Raw genomic sequence first — 20115 nt, 5'->3', positions numbered from 1 at the left:
GGTGGGGCTGGGAGCCGAGATGCCGGACTGGGCCTCTCACCTGCTACAATGATCTGCACAGGCTCACTGAGGTCTGAGTAGACAGCTTCTCCTGTTCTGTGGCTATAACGACAGGTGTAGTTTCCACTCTGTTCCCGTCTGGCGCTGGTGATGGGAAATTCAGCCTCAGAGCCAGCAGGGTCTGTGTAAGTCAGATAGTTCCCGTCTCCAGCCTTGTAGAGGAGGAACCTCATGCCCAGGCGCTGATGCCGACACCGGATGGTGACGTTTCCCCCCATGGGGATCACCCCACCGGGGCTGACGGAGATGGAGGGTTTGGGGAGGGACCCCTCTGGATTCACAAACAAACAGGCAGTAAGTGGGGGTGACACAAACCGTGTCTGTCTGACTCAATCCTCTGCCCATCTGTCGCTCCAGCATTTTACCCTGGAGTGCAGGCCCCACGGATCACAACCAGGGAGAGACACAGGATGGGGAAAGATTTCCAGTCTGGGATTCTTTCAGTTCTCCAGCGTCAATTCAGCCCTGTCCCCAGGGCCGTCCCTACCCATACGCAAAGTACACAGCTGCATAGCGCACCAGGAAATTTGAGGCACCACATTTCCAGGTGCCCTGCGCAGCTGCGTATTGCTCCAGCCCCTGCTCCGGCTCTTTCCCATGTCCCCCACCACTCTTTGCCCCAGCTCCACCTCTTCCTGCCCCTTCTCCGTCCCAGCCCTGCCCCCACTCCCCTGAGCACTGCAGCTGGGCTGGGCCTGCACTCACCAGCGTTGAAGTGCGGCAGACTGGCCCCAGCCGTGCCACCAGTGAGTGCCGGGAGGTTGCATAGAATACCTAGGGACGGCCCTGCCTGCCCCCACTGTAGTCAAGAGTGACTCCGAATTGACCCCCAGGAGCTGAGATCAGAACCTGTCCCTGCCCCCAATGCACTTAGGGGTGACTCTGTATTGATCCCGGAGGGGCTGAGATCAGAACCCAGCTCTGGCCCCTCTGCAGTCAGGAGTGACTCCGGATTAACCCAGAAGAGCTGAGATCAGAACCCAGCCCTGCCCCCATTTCAGTCAGACAGTGAATTGGGATCTACTCTTTGCGTTTCCTGGTCCAATTTGGGTCATTTGAGAAAGCAGCTCCCAGGACAGGCCCCCAAGAAAACATGTTACAAAATCCCCCAGTCGTTCTAGCAGGTTCCCATCCCTGTAATGAGTGGGGTGAGGTCACAATCCCCACTTCTGGATTTGGGAGGGAGCATGTGTCTGACAGGATCAACCCTGTGGGGGACTGGCACCCCTCACCTCCCACCCACATCCCTTGTCCTTGATGCAGAAATTCCCCCAGCTGCCCCATTCCCTACAGATATTCACATCCCAACACCCCGGCCAGCCAGCAGCCTGGAGAGGAGACATCTTGTTAGAGATCAGATCCCAGAGCGACTGGATCCTATACCCTGGGCTCCGGGTACCCCACCCCCCATTGGCACACACCCTGGTCTCATATCCCCCCTATGGCACGCTCCCTGGCTGTCTCCGGTACTCACCGAGGAGGAGAACGATGAGAGCAGACGCCATGACGGGGCAGTGGGGGCTCCTCAACGCTGCCACCAACATCCTGGTGCCGAGCTCCACCCAGCCTGAGGCCTGAGTGCGAGCGGAATGAGGAACTGTGCCGGGGGCTGCAGCCCCAGGAAGCCCGTGATGCGCTTGGCCCCTTTCTTCCCATCAGATGGTTTCTCTGCAATCTCCAGCCCAGATCTACCATGGTCAGAGCAGAGCCAGATCCCTGCCACGCCCAGCAAACCACTTCCCCTCCTGCAGCTGCCTGGTCCCCTCCACCCCCCTGCCATCACGTCCCAGCCCCACATGGGAGCTGCCCAGTTCAGGGACCAGCTGCGAATGGGGCAATCTCAGGAGGCATCAAGAGGTGCCCAGGCTCAGGCTGCCCTGACCTTTTCCAACAGGCCCATCTAGCCTCCCTGGAGCAGCAGCTCAGAGCAGAGGAGGGCTCCCCACACACACAGTGCCCCCCATGGAGCAGCCCTCTCCCATGGAGCCGGGCAGAGATTCCTTCCTGACAGAGACGGGACAGGGGGGCTGGGAGGGGTTGTGGTTTCCAGCTCCTGTGAGGGGGTGACGTAGGGGTAAATTTAGATCTTGAGTTGTTAAAGGAGCCGTCGATAAATCCGTGAAAGGGGAAAGCTGCCCAGAGCCAGCGCTAGGGTGACCAGACAGCTAGTGTGAAAAATTGGGACAGGGGGTGGGGGGTAATAGGAGCCCATAGAAGAAAAAGACCCCAAAATCGGGACTGTCCCTATAAAATCGGGACATCTGGTCACCCTAGCCGGCACTCGCCTCCTGTTTCTGCTACTGCCAGTGAAACTCTGTGTAAACCTTATGCCCGGCACCTACCCTGTTATATACCCCAGCTATGGGAGGGGAATGGGGTCCAATGATTTGGGGGGAGGGGCTGGAAGCCAGGACTCCTGGATTCTCTCCCTGGCTCTGGTTGGGGGGTGGGGTCAGGTGCTTAGAGAAAAGGACACAGATTAGAGTCAGCTCCCTAGAGGTGAAAGGCCCGGTGTACCTTCCCCAGCCCATCCCCGGTAGGGTGACCAGACGTCCTGATTTTATCAGGACTGTCCCAATATTTGCTTGTTTGTCCCGCATCCTGTTCGGTCAGGACGCGGGACCAACAAGCAATTTTGCCCTCCGCTCCGGCGCACAGGCAGAGGCCGGAGGGGCTCGCGCCCCCCCCACCCCGCCTCCGCCCTCTCCTTCCACCATTGGATCCCTCCCCAAATCCCCACCCTGGCCCTGCCTCTTCCCCAAGCATGCCGCATTCCTCCTCCCTCCCAGGCTTGCGCTGATCAGCTGTATGGCAGCGCAAGAGCTGGAGGGAGGGGGTGACACCTGTATGCGTGGTGCGGCCGTGAAGAAGGTAGGGCCAGGGCGGGGATTTGGGGAGGACAAAATTGCTTGTTTGTCCAGTGTCCCGAGCCGCATGAAGGTGGGAGAGGCTGCAGGGCGCCCGGCCAGGCCACCAGTTCTGCGCCCAGACCCCGCGCCTGAGGAGCAAAGCTGCCGCCCACCAGCCCCCTCCCCTGGGGCAGATGGCGGCCCCCGTTCCTCGAGGGCTCCCGTGTCCCCCGGCCCCTTTGCCCAGCTGTTGCACATGCCGTGCCCTGCCCCGAACCCCCCGGGGCCGCAGCGCAGGGACGGGCCGTGGGCGGGTTGGCAGACTCACCCCACGCGCAGGGCAACTTGGTGAAATGCTGCTGTCTGAGTGGGTGGGATTGCACCAGCTGGGCACCTTCCCCTACGGGGTGGGGGAGGTGGAGACGAGGTGAGCTGGTGCGGGGGGGCCTCCGGCTTTTTTTTTTTGTGCTGCGTGGCCCCCCCGCCCCCCGATATTTCACCTTTGTCATCTGGTCACCCTATCCCCGGGGCAGTGGGTCTGCGCAGCTCAGGGCCCTGGGCAGAGCTTCCCTCTCTGACCCCAGGATGCTGCGAAAGGGACATGGGAGGGGGGAGCCGACCAGCCCCCCAGAAAGGGGGGGGAGAAGATCACAGGGACAGAGCTCGAGAGAAACTGGCCCCCCGGCAGATGCCCCAGCTCTGGCTCCCTAGTTCATTTGCCCTTCACCCCCCACCCCCGATGTTCACGCATTGGGCCCCTCAGCCCCCCGTTCTGCCCCAGCCCCTGCCCCCTCATGGCCCCCCACTAGCCATGGCCGCCATCTCCCATTGCTCCCCAAGGGAAGGAAGCCCCTGTTGCCCTCAGTTAACATGGCCGCCCCCTCACCCCCTGCAGTGCTTGCGGGGGGGCAATGCTGCCCCTGGCTAAGATGGCCGACACCTCAGCCTGGGGGGTGGATAAGCTTCCCCCCTCCCCCATACTGGCGCGGTGGGTTGATGGCTGCATGGGAACGAGCCCTCTGGCTTCTGTGACCCTAACCTGACCCCCAGCCCGTGTCCCCCCAACTCCCTCCCTTGATCCCACCCTGTGGCCATGGGAGGGGTCGTTGCCTCCCCCCACACTTGTCCCCCCGGCAGGAGCTGCCCCATTTCAACAATCCTGCCCCCTCCCTCGCTTTTCTGTGTGTGGGCAGCTACATGGGAAAGACCCCCCCCACCCTGCTCCCCCCCATGCTCCTCCCCCCATCAGCCCGTCTCTTCCAAAGCCCCCATCTCCCGCCCGGCCTGTCCCCATTAGTGAGGGAGGCTGAGGGGACATGGGGGTGTGGGGGCCATTATAGGACATGCAGCATGTGGGGCAGGGGGAGGAAGGGAAGAAGAATGTGGGGGAGGAGAAGGGGGCTGAGACTGAGGGGGCAGGCATTGAGGGGGTCTGGGGAAGGACAGTGACAGAGGAGGGGGGATTTGAGGTCCCCCGTCTGTGTTTCAGATTGAACTTGCCCCATGGCCATGGGGGCGCCCCCAACCCCTCCCCTCACCCCACCCAGCTCCGCAGGGGTTTTGGCAGGAAACAATCCAGCCCCCCATTCCCAGCTCAGACTCACTGCAGGTCGGGGGGCCACATGGCAAAGTGTGGGGAGCAGAGAAGGGGGGTCAGGAAAGGGTAATGGAGTGCTGGAAAGGTGGGTGAGGCAGGATTATCTAGGGGTGATGGGAGGGGAAGGGGTGGTGTGAGGGCTATTATGGGGCAGGGAATGTGGGGCAGAAGGTGCTGTAGGGTGCTGTGAATGGCAGGAGACTGAGAGGAAAGGAAGTGGGTGACCCAGGACTGAGGGAACAGGAATAGGAGGAGGCAGTGAGAGGGGAACCTGCTAAGGCATAGAAATCGCAGCTCCCTCCTGGGGGGCACCATCAGCCCCTCCCCCTCACCTCCCCTGCTCTGACCTTCTGGGGGCAGCCTGTCTGCCCTCAAACTCCTGTACCCCATCCGGCTCCTGTCCCCTCAGCCCCCCACCCAACACCTTCAACGTACTTCTCCCAAACTCCCAGCTCCCCGCAGCCAGCTTCCCCCGAAACACCCACCATAGGGGGGTGGGCAGAAGCACTGGCGGCTAAATCACTCTGTGCCCTGTTGTGTTCATGGAGACGCAATAAAAGGCCCAAGATGTGAACACGCCCCAGCCCCTGCCCCACACTGAACAGGGTTAAACACAGGCCGGGGGTGGGATCCAGAGCCCGCAGCCTGCTCAGCCCCACGGCAAACCCCCCATTGACCCCTGGGACCGGCTGTTACAGACAGAGCAGAGCAGGAACCAGGGGAGCCGTGGCAGGTGCCGTGTGAAACGAGGGGTTTGTTCCAGCCCCGGCCCCGTTCGCTGGAGCGAGTCTCTAGCTGGAAAATCCCCTAGGTTTGGGCATCTCCCCGCTGGCCCCGGAGACGCTAGCGACTGTCCTGGGGAGGGGGGGGGGCAGAGGAGCCAGCGGAGCTGGGCTGGAGCCGGCGTTGCAATGGCTGCTGTTAAAGTCTGACACAGTTTCCTCCCGGGTCGGGGGTTCAGCCGGGGGAGGGGCGATGGCATCAGGGTCCCTCTCTCCGGCCGCTCTGCTCAGGACGTCTCCACAGAGCAGGGTCCGGATGGCCCGGGGGGCCCGGGGGGGGGGGGGGGGGCGGTGGCAGCCGTGATGGTGAAGCAAGTCTCTTTCTTTAAGGCCCCAAAGGGTGGTGGGTGGACAGTCCGTCCCCGCAATATTTTATCTACCAATGAGGCCTTGTTTCCAATACCCCAATTTTAGGTCACGGATTTCTGCTCCCCCACTTCTCCCATGTCCCGGGCAGGCTCCAGCATGGCCCGGGGGTTCTGTCCGGCGGCCACTCGGGTTGGACTAATCCTGTCTTTCTGTTTCACCAACTTTCCCCCAACGTTCATTCATCCAGATTCTCGTGACGCTGCCTGAACTTCTCACTCACCTTCGTCAGCTGAACCCCCCACGAGGGGACATTTGATGGCTCCGGTATCACAGCCGCTCCCTGCGGTGGGGAGATTTGGGGGCAGGGGAGAAGGAAGCTCTGGTGGTTTGTACAATAGAAATACAGGGCCGGGGAGGTCTAGGGAGAAAGGTGGGAGAGAAAAGTGGCTGGAGACCCCACTGCAGAGAGAGGAGGGGGACAGACACCTGGGGGTCAGTATGTGCCAGGGCCAGATGCAGCGCCCCACACACAGGGGCCAAAGGCTGTGTATCGGGGCACTGGGATGTGTGTGAATCTGTGGGATGGGGTGGGGGCCAAACACACCCTGCCCAGTGCGGCCCTGGATGGACGGGGGACGATGTAACTGGAATTTGATGTAAACGTAACTGGAATGTGCTTTATGCAAAAGGTCTCTTGTAAGGTATCATTACAAAGCTTATGATCTACTGAGTGTGTTCATCCCATTTGTTTGCATGTATTATTTCTATGTCTGGAGTTAGGCGAATAAGATATAAACTTGTATTACTAATGTAAACATGTTAAGTGGAAGCCGTTACGGGTGCTTCAGAATCAATGTGAACTGTGAATGGGTTTGTTTACCTGCAGGCCTTCCTATGTACCTGTCTTCAGGCTACTAGGCCAGGGGATGGCAACCTTTCAGAAGCGGTGTGCTGAGTCTTCATTTATTCACTCTAATTTAAGGTTTCACATGCCAGTAATACATTTTAATGTTTTTAGAAGGTCTCTTTCTATAAGTCTATAATACATAACTAAACCATTGTTGTGTGTAAAGTAAATAAGGTTTTTAACAATGTTTAAGAAGCTTCATTTAAAATTAAATTAAAATACAGAGCCCCCCAGACCGGTGGTCAGGACCCAGGCAGTGTGAGTGCCACTGAAAATTAGTTTGTGTGCTGCCTTTGGCACGTGTGCCATAGGTTGCCTACCCCTGTACTAGGCTATGAAGAAGGAGGTCTTACAGTGAGATGTGATCATGTCACCTGAACTGGAGTCCATCTTAAACCTGGTGCTTTTCCATTTAGAGAGAGGAGTGGGAACCCAGAGAGAGACAAAGTATTCCCGACTTGGGCCAAAGCTATAAAAGGGAGTGGAACAGAACAAAGGGGGCCTCCAGTCATAAGGAATCCCCTAGTTACCACCTGAGTTGGAACTAACAAGGACCGTACCAGGGAAAGGATTGAGCCCAGACTAGGAAGGAGTCTAGTCTGTGAAAGAAGCTTTTTGGAACATCTCTGCAGTGAGATTTACCTGTAATCAGTTTCTTAATATATTAGGCTTAGACATGCAAGTTTTATTTTACTTGGTAACTTACTTTATTCTGTCTGTTATTACTTGAAACAACCTAAATCCTACTTTTTATACTTAATAAAATCACTTAATTTTGTTTATTAATTAACCCAGAGTAAGTGATTAATCCCTGGGGGAGCAAACAGCTATGCATATCTCTCTATCAGTGGTATAGACAATTTATGAGTTTACCCTGTATAAGCTTTATACAGAGTAAAACGGATTTATCTGCGGTTTGGATCCCATTGGGAACTGGGTGTCTGGGTGATGAAGACAAGAGCACTTCTTAAGCTGTTTTCAGTTAAGTCTGCAGCTTTGGGGGCGTGGTTCAGACCCTGGGTCTGTGTTGCAGCAGACATAGCGTGTCCGGCTCAACAGGGCAGGTTTCTGGAGGCCCAAACTGGCAGGGAAAATGGGCTCAGAGGTCATCTCAGCACATCAGGTAACAGTCCCAAGGGGGTCTCTGTGACCGAACCCGTCACACCGCTGTCAGGTCGGGAGCTGTTTGGTGGGGGGATTCTCCGAGGCAGGGGTGTTTGGAGGCAGGGGGTTTGTGCCGGCGTCTCACCAACCCACGGAGAATCCACTTGTCCCCCGGGGAGATTTTCTTCCCTGCACGGCCGGATCCAGGCTCTGGGGGCTCAGAGAGACAGCGGGTTAGGGGGGCCCGTGTCACCCTGGGCCCAGCCCCTGGGGGGAGCAAGGGGCACAGAAGGGGGGGTCACTTCATCTAGGGTGCCCCCCTTGGGCGGCTGTAATAGGCCTCAGCCAGGATCAGCCCCAGGACGAGCAGGACCGCGGTACCCAGCCCCAGACGGACGATGTTGGCGTTGGTGAAATCTGGGGGGGCTGCTGTGGGGAGAAGGGAAGAGTCACTCGGCAGCTTGGATGGGGAGATCAGCAGCTGGCAGTGCCCCGGAGCGAAGCCCCCAACCCTCCGGCAGATCTGGCCCAGCCCCACTCTGGGGGTCTCCCAGGCACCACGGCTCTGGGGCCTCCTCGGGGCTGTACCCCCTCAGGGGAGGCTGCGTCCTGCGCCCCTGGGGTCTGAGCCTCAGCTTCCCTGGTGAAGGGGGCTCCCAGGTGGATGAACTGCCCCCGAGACACCCAGCACCCCAGCACCAGGCCAAGGGATGGGGACAATGAAAGTCTCAGGGTCTTAGCCCCCCAGAACAGGGAACCACCCCAGCTCCCTGTCCCCATAGGACCCCTCTGTCCATCCCCGCAGGTACCTCTGCCATGGCCTGTCTGCTGTGCAGTGAGCTCATCCCCGGGGTATCTCGGCTGCTGCCAAACATAGACAGGCAGCGTTCGCTGGGGGAGGCTGGTACGTCATCTGCTGCGCCCGACACTCGGGGCCTTAGGGGACTGCCCCTCCCGCTGATGTCTGGCCCCACCCACCCAGAATCAGTGCCCCCATCCCCCACAGCCAGCCCCAGACCCTGGGAACCACAACCACGGATCATGGGATTAAATAGCGACTCTTGGTTCCTACGCACAAGGGGCAGCGTTAAAGTTGCCTCCCTGCCCCGAGTCACCAGGGGCTGCTGCTCCCCCCTGGCTGGGGAACCCGAATGACTCCATCCCCGCTCCCCGGCCGGGCGTCCCCTCTGTGGGGTCAGGGCTCAGGAAAGAGTCCGGCTCTGAGCGTCCCATTGGCACCGAGCCCCTGTGAGGGTCTGGCTGGGGGTGGGGCTGGGAACGGGGAGGCTGAGTCGGGCCCCTCACCTCTCACCACCAGCTCCATGGGGTCGCTGGGGTACGACACGTTGAACGGCTCCGATCTGCTGTGATAGGAGCAGCTGTAGCTCCCACCATCCTCCCGGCTCACGTTGCTGATGGGAAACACAGCCCCAAACCCGTCCGAATCCACAGGTGGGAAATGGCGTCGCTCTTTATTCAGCATGAACCGCATGCCCCGGTGCTGCCCCTGACACCGGACATTCACAGCTCCCCCCAAGGAGACCCCCCCGCTGGGGCTCAGGGAGATGTTGGGTTTCGGGTAGCTGGGCTCTGCAGTGGGAAGCAGACAGGCCATGAGTCCTGGGGCCCGTCCTCACCACGTGGCCTCAGTGGTGGGTCAGACCCGGCGGCCCTGGGGACGGGCTCCCGGATGCCTTTCCACAGGGGCCAGTTTCCTCTGAGCCCTGGTCTAACAGCATGAGACACGGAGCAACCCCAGCCCCTGGGGGCCCAGAGCTCTGCTCCCTAGCAGGAGACAGGCCAGTCCAGGCTCCATGCACTCCCTGGCTTCTCTGCTGGGAGGGCTGGGAGCCAGGGCTCTTGGATTCTATCCCTGGCTCTGGTGGGGGTGGGGGGAGTGGTGTCTAGTGGTTAGAGTAGGGGGGCTGGGAGCCAGGACTCCTGGGTTCTGTGCACAGCACCACCACTGACTTGTAGGGGACTATGCAAGTCTCTACTATACACTTAGGTTTATAACCTTCAGCTCCACTCATCATCCCATAACTGATGTGTTGTCTGGGAAAGGCCCCCCCGGTCTGCAGCTCCCCCATCCCCCTTCCTCTGCCCCAAATCTCCACTGGCTGCTTCTCCCCACTAGTGGGGAACCTCCCCGGCCGGGCATCCCCTCTGCTGAGCCCAAGCCTGGCTCTGAGTGTCCGATTGGTGCAGAGACCCCCCCGAGGTTCTGGCTGGGTGTGGGGCTGGGAGCGGGGACGCCAAGCCAGGCTCCTCACCTGCTACCACCAGCTTCACAGAGTCGCTGGGCTCTGAGGAGACGAAGGGCTCTGATTGGGGCCGGTAGCTGCAGCTGTACCTCCCTCCATGCTGCCAGCCCACGGTGGGGATGTGGAACTCGGCCCTGTCCCCAGCAGGGTCCACGTGTCGCTGCGGGTTCAGGTCTCCAGCCTTGTGCAGGAAGAACCTCACGTCCCGGCGCTGCCCCTGACACCGGATGGTGACGTTTGCCCCTGGGGCGGTGACCCCAGTGGGGCTCAGAGAGATGGAGGGTCTGGGTAAGCTGGGATCTGGGCACAGGAGACAGGCTGTGAGAGCCAGACCCGGGCACCCACCCAGCCCCGGCCTCCCCAACCAGCCCCAGCCCTGGGTAGATCCACAGACCCCCAGGCAGAGATTCTCTCCCAGATCCCAGAGTTCCCCCCACCCAGAATCCCGGCCCTGCGAGCTGGGCTCCCAGCCCCACAGACACCGAGCTGCAGCTCCCTAGTTCTTGGGTCCTCATCTGCCCGTGTGTGGCCCCGGCCTCATTCCCTGCATCTGCCCCGCCTGAGCACAAAGCGACTTATGGGCTGGTCTCTGGCGCGCAGCACCACAGGGCCCGAGCTCCACACAGGAAGGGAGTCAGCCCCCTGGGAGGCAGAGAGGGGTCTTTATCCCCATTCTACACAGAGGGAAACTGAGGCACAGACAGATTCACTTTCCTTAGTGAGCTCCCAGGGGCAGGGACTGTCTCTTCACTCTGTGTTTATGCAGCACCTGGTACAACAGGGCCCTGATCATGGCGGGGGCCCTTCATGCACCCGCAACACAAGGGATCCAGCGCTATTGAGGCCAGCGTTTGCAGAGTTCTCCACTAACTGTGGGAGTCTCGGTTTGTAGGCGCTCGGCCTGAGATCCCCCAAGATTGAGGCCCCTCACTATGAAGGACACTTTTGAAAACCGCGACGTGCTCCCATCACACACTGTCTGTGGCTGTGCCAGGAGCTGGGCCAGATCTCCTGGGTCCCAGCCCAGCGCCGTGTCCACCAAGCCACCGCTTCTCCTGCAGCCCCTGCCTCATTCATCTCTGCCTGGGGTGGGCGCTGGAGAACAGAGGGGATGGGATCATGGGATTAAATAGTGACTCTCGGTTCCTACGCACAAGGGGCAGCGTTAAAGTTGCCTCCCTGCCCTGAGTCTCCAGGGGCTGCTGCTCCTGGCTGGGGAACCCCCCAGTGACTCTGTCCCCGCTCCCCGGCCGGGCGTCCTCTATGTGGGGTCAGGGCTCATGGCAGAGCCTGGCTCTGAGCGTCCCATTGGCACTGAGCCCCCGTGAGGGTCTGGCTGGGGGTGGGGCTGGGAACGGGGAGGCTGAGCCGGGCCCCTCACCTCTCACCACCAGCTCCACGGGGTCGCTGGGGTACGACACGTTGAACGGCTCCGATCTGCTGTGATAGGAGCAGCTGTAGCTCCCACCATCCTCCCGGCTCACATTGCTGATGGGAAACACAGCCTCAAAGTCGTCCGTATCCACAGGTAGGAAATGGCGTCGCTCTTTATTCAGCACGAACTGCACGCCCCGGTGCTGCCCCCGACACCAGACGCTCACGACGCCCCCCAGGGAGACCGCCCTGCTGGGGCTCAGGTAGATGTTGGGTTTGGGGTAGCTGGGCTCTGCAGTGGGAAGCAGACAGGCCGTGAGACGCAGGCCCCGTCACTCAGTCCTGGGGCCCGTCCTCATCATGCAGCCACAGTAGTGAGTCAGACTCAGGGGCCCTGGGGACAGGCTCCTGGCAGGTGACAGGCCAGTCCAGGGTCCATTCACTGCCTGACTTTTCTGCTGGGAGGGCTGGGAGCCAGGACTCCTGGGTTCTCTCCCTGGCTCTAGGAGGGGAGTGGGATCTAGTGGGGAGAGCAGGGAGGATGGGGGCCAGGACTGCTGGGTTCTGTGCACAGCACCACTCCTGACTTGTAGGGGACTGTGCAAGTCTCTACTATACACTGAGGTTTAAAACCTTCAGCTCCACCCATCACCCCGTAAGTGATGTGTTGCCTGGGATAGCCCCCGCCCCCGCTCTGCAGCTCCCCCTGGGGGCAGGGATCCCCCCTTCCTCTGCCCCAAATCTCCAGTGGCTGCTTCTGCCCCCTGGCTGGGGAACCTCCCAGTGACTCTGTCTCCACTGCCCGGCCAGACGTCCCCTCTGCTGGGCCCAGTCCACACTGCCCAGCCTGGCTCTGAGCATCCCATTAGTGCAGAGACCCCATGGGGATCTGGCTGGGTGTGGGGCTGGGAGCCGGGACACTGGGCCACACCCCTCCCTCACCTGCTACAATGATCTCGCTGGGGTCGCTGGGCGACGACCTACAATTCTGTTCCATTATGGAGATAGTCCTCCCCTCCCCGCCCCAGGCCACACCTAAGGCCAGCCAGGGAGCCTGACCAGTGGGTCCCCGCAGCTCTGCCCCCCACCCTGGGGTTGGAAATAGAGTCTGTGACCGGCAGGAGTTGCACAAGACCTTGGGCATTGGGAACGGGGGGCTGTGAGTGCAGGGGAGGGAGCTTTCAGGGGTGGATCTGGGGGTGGGGGTGGGGGTGGATCTGGCAGCTTCTCCCCCATGGCGGCACTGACAGTGAATGTTTCAGTTACCCTGAGGTGATTTATATCCCATGGATGGGCCCTGTTAGCGTTTGTATGAGCTGAAATAAATCCATGTGCTGTCCCTGCCCCCCATCGATCCTCACAGCCTGGGGGGGGGCAGGACATTGAACCAGGGACGGTTCCCGTCTGCTTCGTCAGACCCCGGGAGCCAGATTCGGCTCCTAGTTACTCCATGGGGTGGGGGGCAGGGCACAGAAGAATGGGGCCGGGTCCGAGCTCACAGAGGAAGTTTGGGTTGAATTTTGGGGACGGTTCAGGACTCAGTTCCTCTTTTCCCCATCCCATGCATCCCCTCCCCCATCCTTGATGTTACCGTCCTCCCCAAAGACTGATACTCACCTCCCCACACCCCGCTGTGCCCGGACAGCCAGGAGCCTGGAGAGGAGACGGCTCATTAGTGACCAGATCCCAGAGCAACTGGATCCTACACCCTCGTCCCAGATCCCCCTCCCCATGGACACATGCCCTGGTCTCACATTCCCCTCCCCCTTGGACACACACCCTGGTCTCACATTCCCCTCCCCAAAGGACACACACTCTAGCTGTCTCCAATACTCACCGAGGAGGAGAACGGTGAGAGCAGACGCCATGATGGGGCAGTGGGGGAACCCTCAGCGCTGCCACCAACACCCCATTGCTGAGCTCCACCAAGTCTGAGGCCCGAGTGCGAGCGGAATGAGGAACTTCCTGGGGCTGCAGCCCCAGGAAGCCCGTGATGCACTCGGCCCCTTTCTTCAGATGGTTTCTCTGCAATCTCCAGGCCAAATCTACCACGGTCAGCGCTAAGCCAGATCCCTGCAACGCTCAGAAAACCACATCCTTTCCTGCAGCTGCCTGGTCCCCCGCCCCCTCCCCAGTCACCTCCCAGCCCCACATGGGAGCTGCCCAGTCCGGAGACCCAGCTGGGAATTGGGGAATCTCAGGAGGCATCAAGAGGTGACAAGGCTGCCTGTCTAGCCTCCCTGGAGCAGCCGCTCAGAGCAGAGGAGGGCTCCCCCGCACACACAGTGCCCCCCACGAAGCGATCCTCTCCCATGGAGCGGGGCAGAGGTTCCTTCCTGACCCAGCTGGGCCCAACGCCCACCCTGGAGTATGAGAGTGGAGGGACCTGGCCAACCTCCTTCCGAGGTAGTTTCACTGCAGATACTGTTCTTAGCGCAGTGGTGTGAGAGAGAGACGAGACAGAGGGGTGGGGGGTGGTTTCTGGCCCCTTTGAGGTGGGGAGGGAGGGCGGGATACATTTAGATCCTAATTTCCTAAAGGAGCAGCCAAACAATCCGTGAAAAGGGGAAGTGTGTCCAGAGCCCGCGTTCGCTTCCTGTTTCTGTTACTGCCAGTGAAGCTCAGCATAAACCTGACTCCCCAGTAGGGTGACCAGACAGCAAGTGTGAAAAATTGGGACAGGGAGTGGGGGGTAATAGGTTTCTATATAAGAAAAAGACCCAAAATCGGGACTGTCCCTATAAAATAGGGACATCTGGTCACCCTACTCCCCGGCAGCAACCCTGTAATATATCCTGGTTCTTGGAGGGGACTGGGGTGTAGTGGTTAGAGCAGGAGGGCCCACTGACCCCCCCCACCCAGAGCAATCCCATCTCCCCTAGGTGTGACACACATTCCCGGAGCAGGGACAGGGGGCCACTGGTTTCTGGTTCTCTGTTTATTACAAATCTGGAGATTAACAGGATGCAAAATCACATAAGAGCTGCCTCAATGTGTCCCCTCCTCCTCCAGTAAAGGTTAAGAACCACTGCTCTAGAGGAAAACTTCCTTCAGCAACAACTGACTCTTTGTGGGTCTTACTTATATAAATCCAGGATCACCTCTGGCTCGTCAGGTGGAATCCTACCCAATCCCCTTTCAGGCAAACTGCTAGATTTCATAGTGAAAAGGTCAGAAGCATTTTCCTTCCCTTTGCCACACAAAGGCGTAGGAACCTTTTTCTTCTTGCTACAAGTTTCCAAACCGTCAGTAGGCAACACAATTAAATCACCATTCTGCTCTCCTTCTGCCCTGGCTAGGGTATCACCCTGATCAGACAGAGTTGCTGCATCCCATTCCAGCCACACATTCGCAACAGGCAAAATACAAGCACCAGAATTGTCTGGTCTCTGGGATTTTGCATAGACACTAACTGGATGCAACCGAGTCACAGAGCCATTCTCCCCAGCAGACACAAACTCAGGACCATTCCTTTCCTGGGTTTTAGTTGAATCCAGAATCAATTCTGAGACAACTGCATTATTTACAACCGTCACAGGCTGAAAGGCACCGTTTGTCTGCTCCACAAAGAAGAGCCGGAGACACATTCTCCTTTACCAGACATACAGCTTGGGATAACCTTTCCCTTGTCCCAGCACACAGGGCCGTTCACAGACAACTGCTTGGAGGCTGGGGTAGCTCCCTCCATAGGCAAGTCAATATCCCTAACGGACACGGGCACATTTCCTTCACTGTCACAATTCTCCACACAGGTAAGGTCTAGGGACACTCATCTTCCACTATCCCGGCCTTCCCAAACTGCTGACTAGACAAAGCCATCAGCTCACAAGGCTGCCTAGACTCCTCCAAACTTTCCTTACCAGGCACATTGCCACTCCCAACAGATAAACTGCTGCTCTGCTCACCACACTGACCTACTTCCAGCAAATCACAGTTACCCTTTTCAGGTTCACTTTTACAAGCTGTACGAGCCAACAATCCATCACCCATCAAAAATGTACCCTGGCCTTTTCTTCCTCCGTTAGGGCTTTATCCCAACCATCCACTTTAATCTGCTCCTGAGAAACATTTTCCTGACCAATGAGATCTTTCTGTGCTTGATCTAATTCCAAATTCACTTCTAAGACATTAGACAGACGTTCAGAAATGTCATTCACAGACAAACAGCTTTTTTGCACATTTGGAGAAACCCTTCCCAGTCAAATCATTGACCACAATAGACCCAGGTTTAAGATCATTCCCTTCCTGTGACTGGTTACCTGGACTGAACAAAGCTTTAATGTTTTCCCCAATCTAAAGATCCTTTGGCAATAACTTCCTTACACCAGCTATAACTTCATGCTAAGTACCATTCCATTCAAGGTGGATTCTGGCTGAAGGCACGCTTACAGTAAACTCATAGAGGACTACAACATTCGCACTTTGATTTGGTAAGTAATCTTCCTCTTTTGACAAGATCTGCTTTAACAAGAGTGATGTTAGAAGCCATAATTTGCCCTAAACAGCATTTACCATTGACTTTTACACTCTCTAGGAATTTTCCATGACCACTCCCATACATAGCCTGGGCACAATATATGGGGTCACCTTCTACTGAACTTACAGTAACAACATTTACATAAAAGGTGGCAGTGTTGGGGTACATTTGGTTACACCCAGACAACTGCTCAGAGTTATACAACAGACCAACATTGTTATCAACTGGACTTTCAAGAGGATGCAGTTTCTGCTGTTCTTCCATTGCTTTATTGACCTGGGCCTTGGCTACACTTGCAGCTGTACAGCGCTGTGAGGTAAGCCTGTCTTCGTGCAGCTGAGTAGGGAAAGCGCTGCAGTCTGTCCACACTGACAGCTGCCAGCGCAGTGGTGTGGCCACACGTGCAACATTTGCAGCTGTGTTGGGAGCGGTGCATTATGGGCAGCTATCCCAGCATTCATGTGGCTGCAACGTGCTTTTCAAAACGGGGGGGTGGGGTGGATTGTGACAGGGAGTGTGGGGGGAGAGAGAGTGCTTTTTGGAGCATGTCAGCTCTCTATTTTGCAAGTTCCGAACTCCCGGCCCCCTGCTCATTCATTTACTCACTCAAAGCAAGTTGCAAACTGTTTGCTTTTCTCTGCGGTACGAACTTTGAAACTGGCACATCCGCCAGGGCCGGCTCCAGGCACCAGGCAACCAAGCACATGCTTGGGGCGGCACCTGGTAAGGGGTGGCCAATCTTGGGGTGGCGGGGGGCAGTGCGGCGTGGCATTCCGCGGGGGGGGGGCGCTCCGGTGGCGCGGTGCTCGGCGGGGTGCGCTCGGTGGGGGGGCGGCGCGGGGCGCGGCGCTCGGGGGGGGGGTTTCCGGTGGCACGGCACTCGGTGGGGGGCGGCGCGGGGCGCGGCGCTCGGGAGCGGGTTCCGGCAGCGCGGCGCTCGGCAGGGGGGGCTTGGTGGGGGGGGGGCTATTTTTTGCTGCTTGGGGCAGCAAAAAAGTTAGAGCCGGCCCTGACTTCCGCATTCCTGCAGCTGGGTCACAACAATGGAGAGGACTGGCCACTTGACAAGGTGATTAGTACAGCGCTGCAAGCGTTTACACTCACACCCGTGAGTCGTAGCCACTCCGCTGCAGCTGTTATTCCTCTCGGAGATGTGGAGTACCTGCAGCGGTGTACCCCGGGAGATACAGCGCTGCAAGTGCCCTGCCAGTGTGGACGGGGAGTGAGTTACAGCGCTGGGGGAGGCTTTACAGCGCTGTAACTTGCAAGTGTAGCCAAGGCCTTGGAGCTGAAGTCTGGCCGTCTCCTGCTGTGCTCAGGGGTGTGAAAACACCCCCCCAAGCACAGCGAGTGCAGCGCTGTAAAGCGCCAGTGTAATCAGAGCCTTCAGCGCTGCACACTCCCTCGCAGCGCTGCGAGCTACTCCCCTCGGAGAGGTGGAGTACTTACAGCGCTGCAAGAGAGCTCTCACAACGCTGGCGGCGCGACTACACTCGCGCTTCACAGAGCTGCCGCAGCAGCGCTGGGAAGTCCCAAGTGTAGCCAAGACCTCTTTCCAATTCAGCCATTCTTTTGCTTTTCCAGCCATCGAATGACTGCTCGTTTCTGCTCATGCTCAAGTTGCAGTTTATTTGCTGCCTTTTGCATTCCAATTGTTTCTGCAGCTTCTGTAGCCTCAGGTAAGGGCTGTGCTCCTGCCTTCTGATCCCTGGCCATTAACAGATCTCTCTGTTCTTGATTTGTAGCTTTCTTTTTAAAGCTTAGCCCTTTTCTGAACACAAATCTTCCAGGGCTTTTCTGTCAAGGCCCTCATATGCTCTTTGCTCACCCATTGCAACTGCTCTTTAACCAACCAAACTCTCACTATCAAAATTCAAATTTGGATAGCGTGGGGCTCTGACCCAAAGCTTCATTGACCTGGTTCTGTGGATCCAAGCCCAACTACGCCACTGTGACGATGATGCCCTTGGTGGGACACAACTGAGAGTATCAGGACAAATTGCTCAGAGCAGGACAGTTACGGCCCAAGGTTGGGGGTCCTTTGCACACCGAGGCAAACCAAACCAGCCAAACAGAGAAGACTTACATTTTACCCCACTGGCTAACCATAAGTCATACAAGCAATTCCCTTAGACACTCACCTTAGACACTCACCTTGCATGATTTAGAGTCGGAGGTTATTCAATCAGAATATCGTTTTTATGACTATATTGAGCCCATACATATTGGAGCTGACCTAGAAGCAATCAAAAGGTTATTACATCATAAACAGCTCACGTATTACATCAGCAATTTAAGGTCAGAAGGTCTTAAGACCCTCCTCACAGTCCAGCATTCTGTAGGTAACATAAAGCGAATCCTTAAGAAGGTAAAGGAGGAAACTACACCACTACACTGGTGGGAAGGTATTTTTAGTACAGATGCAGGTGAGACACATGCTGCTTGGTTCATAATGCTTCACCCAATCATGGTATTTTTAATAATTCAGTTTCTTCTGATCATCTATGTAATTATATTAAATGTTTGTCTGTGTAGGCTCAAGAACGCTAAGAAAATATCTAAATGAACCCCTTTTGATATTTCAGCACTTAGCACTCTGATATAACAGTTTGTCTTAACACATATGCCTATCCTCTCTTGTATTTTATACATAATGTTTTGTGTTAATATGTATAATAAGTGGTGGTTATTGTGATGGTTAATCTCAAACACCACCAAGGAGGGGATATGTTAGCTATAAATAAGTAAGGGATGTTGGTACTGTTTAATGTGTTCAATTAGCTGTTTTAATAATGTATCTATGAGGCAATGTTATGTGAATCACTGGTTTTAATGAAATCCAACATGGAGTATATGAACTGTGACCCTTGGACTCCATCTTTGTAGGCTGACTTGTTTTCAGTTAAGACACCGGATTCCCCTGGCTCAAACCGGACAGAACCGGCTTTTCCCGCCAGAGCCAGCCCCCAACATTCCGTTCCCTCAGAACTCCCCCCCCCCCCCCCCCGGACTATATAAGATCTTGTTCAGCGCCGGCGCGGGGCTGTCCGTTCCAGCGGCAGCACGTGGATGGTCGGGTCTTCCCATGGCTCCAGAGCCAGTGAGAACACCACCCATCCCAGAGCAAGACTGAGGGGAGGGATAGCTCAGTGGTTTGAGCATTCACCTGCTAACCCCTGTGTTGGGAGTTCAATCCTTGATGGGGCCATTTAGGGATTTGGGGCAAAAATCTGTCTGGGGGTTGGACTAGATGACTTCCTCAGGTCCCTTCCAGCCCTGATATTCTATTATCGCCATCCCCACCACAGCAAATCCACCTGACCCATGAAGGGTCCTGCTGTTTTCCTGGTGATCAGCATCCCAGAGGATCTCCCTGCCCATCGTCGGGACTTCCCAGTGGTCCTTCTCGAAGGCACCCAATCAACCGGAGAGTAGATGGTGCTGGGCCTCGGATCCGTATATGGTGCCCACTGCGCTTAGAAATAGCAGGGAAAGGTTTCTGTATTGGGGCATCGTTTGTTGTTTTCTCAAATACCAAGGGAGGTTTGGTGGGTTTGAGCTTCAAGCTCCTAAACCAGTCACGGATTCACTGTTTGTCTATGCTCGTGTTTCTCCCCCTATTTTACCCAGTTTCTGTACCTTTACCCTTAATACATCTACCTTTGTTTGTACCATATTACCTTGAGTTTCCCGGGAGCTACGACCGAAACTGCCCGAGGACCTAAATCCAGAGCATCCTTCTGTACCCATCTATCTACTTAATGGGCCCCCCAGTCTGGAAGCCAGGACACCTGGGTTCTATCCCCGGCTCTGGGAGGGGAGTGGGGTCTAGTGGTTAGATTGGGAGAGGGCTGGGAGTCAGAGGTGCTGGGTGCTGCACAGACACGGGGAGAAAAAGCCCCCGCCCTAAAGCCAAGTCCTGATGATCTAACCAAACACAAGGTGCAGGAGGGATGATTATCCCCCATTCGTAAAAGGGGAAATGGAGGCACAGGCAGGTTAAGTGACACCCCAAGGTCCCCTGGGGACAGGGATCGCCCCCTCATTCCCCAATCTCCAGTGGCTAGGGAACCCTCCAGTGACTCTGTCCCTGATCCTCGGCTGGGTGTCCCCTCTGCTGGGCCCCGGGCTCTGAGCGCCCATCGGCCCAGAGATCCCCTGTGCGTCTGGCAGGCTGTAGAGCTGGGAGTGGGGATGCCAAGCCGGACCTCTCACCTGCTACAACAATCCGGACATAATCACTGGGATCCGACCTGTTGGGCGGCTCTAATCTGGAGCGAGATCGGCAGCTGAAGCTTCCTGAGTCTTCCCATCTGGTGCTGGGGATGGTGAATTCACCCCCATCCCCAGCAGCTTCCACCTCCTGGATTTCGATTCCATCTTTATACAGAA

General features: G+C 57.2%; 1 protein-coding gene across 3 annotated transcripts in view; it reads right to left on the bottom strand.

Moving 5' to 3' along the window:
* LOC103307367 (immunoglobulin superfamily member 1-like) overlaps positions 1 to 13309 on the bottom strand; it is a 39075-nt gene extending 25766 nt beyond the window's left edge. Inside the window, exons 1-6 of one of the 3 annotated variants that reach the window (XM_065571707.1) lie at positions 13084 to 13303; positions 12864 to 12899; positions 11254 to 11538; positions 9882 to 10172; positions 8914 to 9198; positions 6581 to 7818 (exon numbers count right to left, since the gene is read on the bottom strand). In XM_065571707.1, the coding sequence (XP_065427779.1) occupies positions 7664 to 7818; positions 8914 to 9198; positions 9882 to 10172; positions 11254 to 11538; positions 12864 to 12899; positions 13084 to 13114 (1083 nt within the window). In that variant the 5' untranslated portion in view covers positions 13115 to 13303 and the 3' untranslated portion in view covers positions 6581 to 7663. Of the gene's footprint in view, positions 1 to 6580; positions 8038 to 8913; positions 9199 to 9881; positions 10173 to 11253; positions 11539 to 12863; positions 12900 to 13083 lie in introns of those variants that run through there. The other 2 variants (XM_065571708.1, XM_065571706.1) reach the window with 2 other exon arrangements.
* Positions 13310 to 20115: the final 6806 nt, after the last annotated feature.

This window comes from Chrysemys picta, chromosome 17 (assembly GCF_011386835.1).
Source record: "Chrysemys picta bellii isolate R12L10 chromosome 17, ASM1138683v2, whole genome shotgun sequence".
NCBI lineage: Eukaryota > Metazoa > Chordata > Testudines > Emydidae > Chrysemys > Chrysemys picta.
This window is presented reverse-complemented; position numbering and strand designations above follow the sequence as displayed.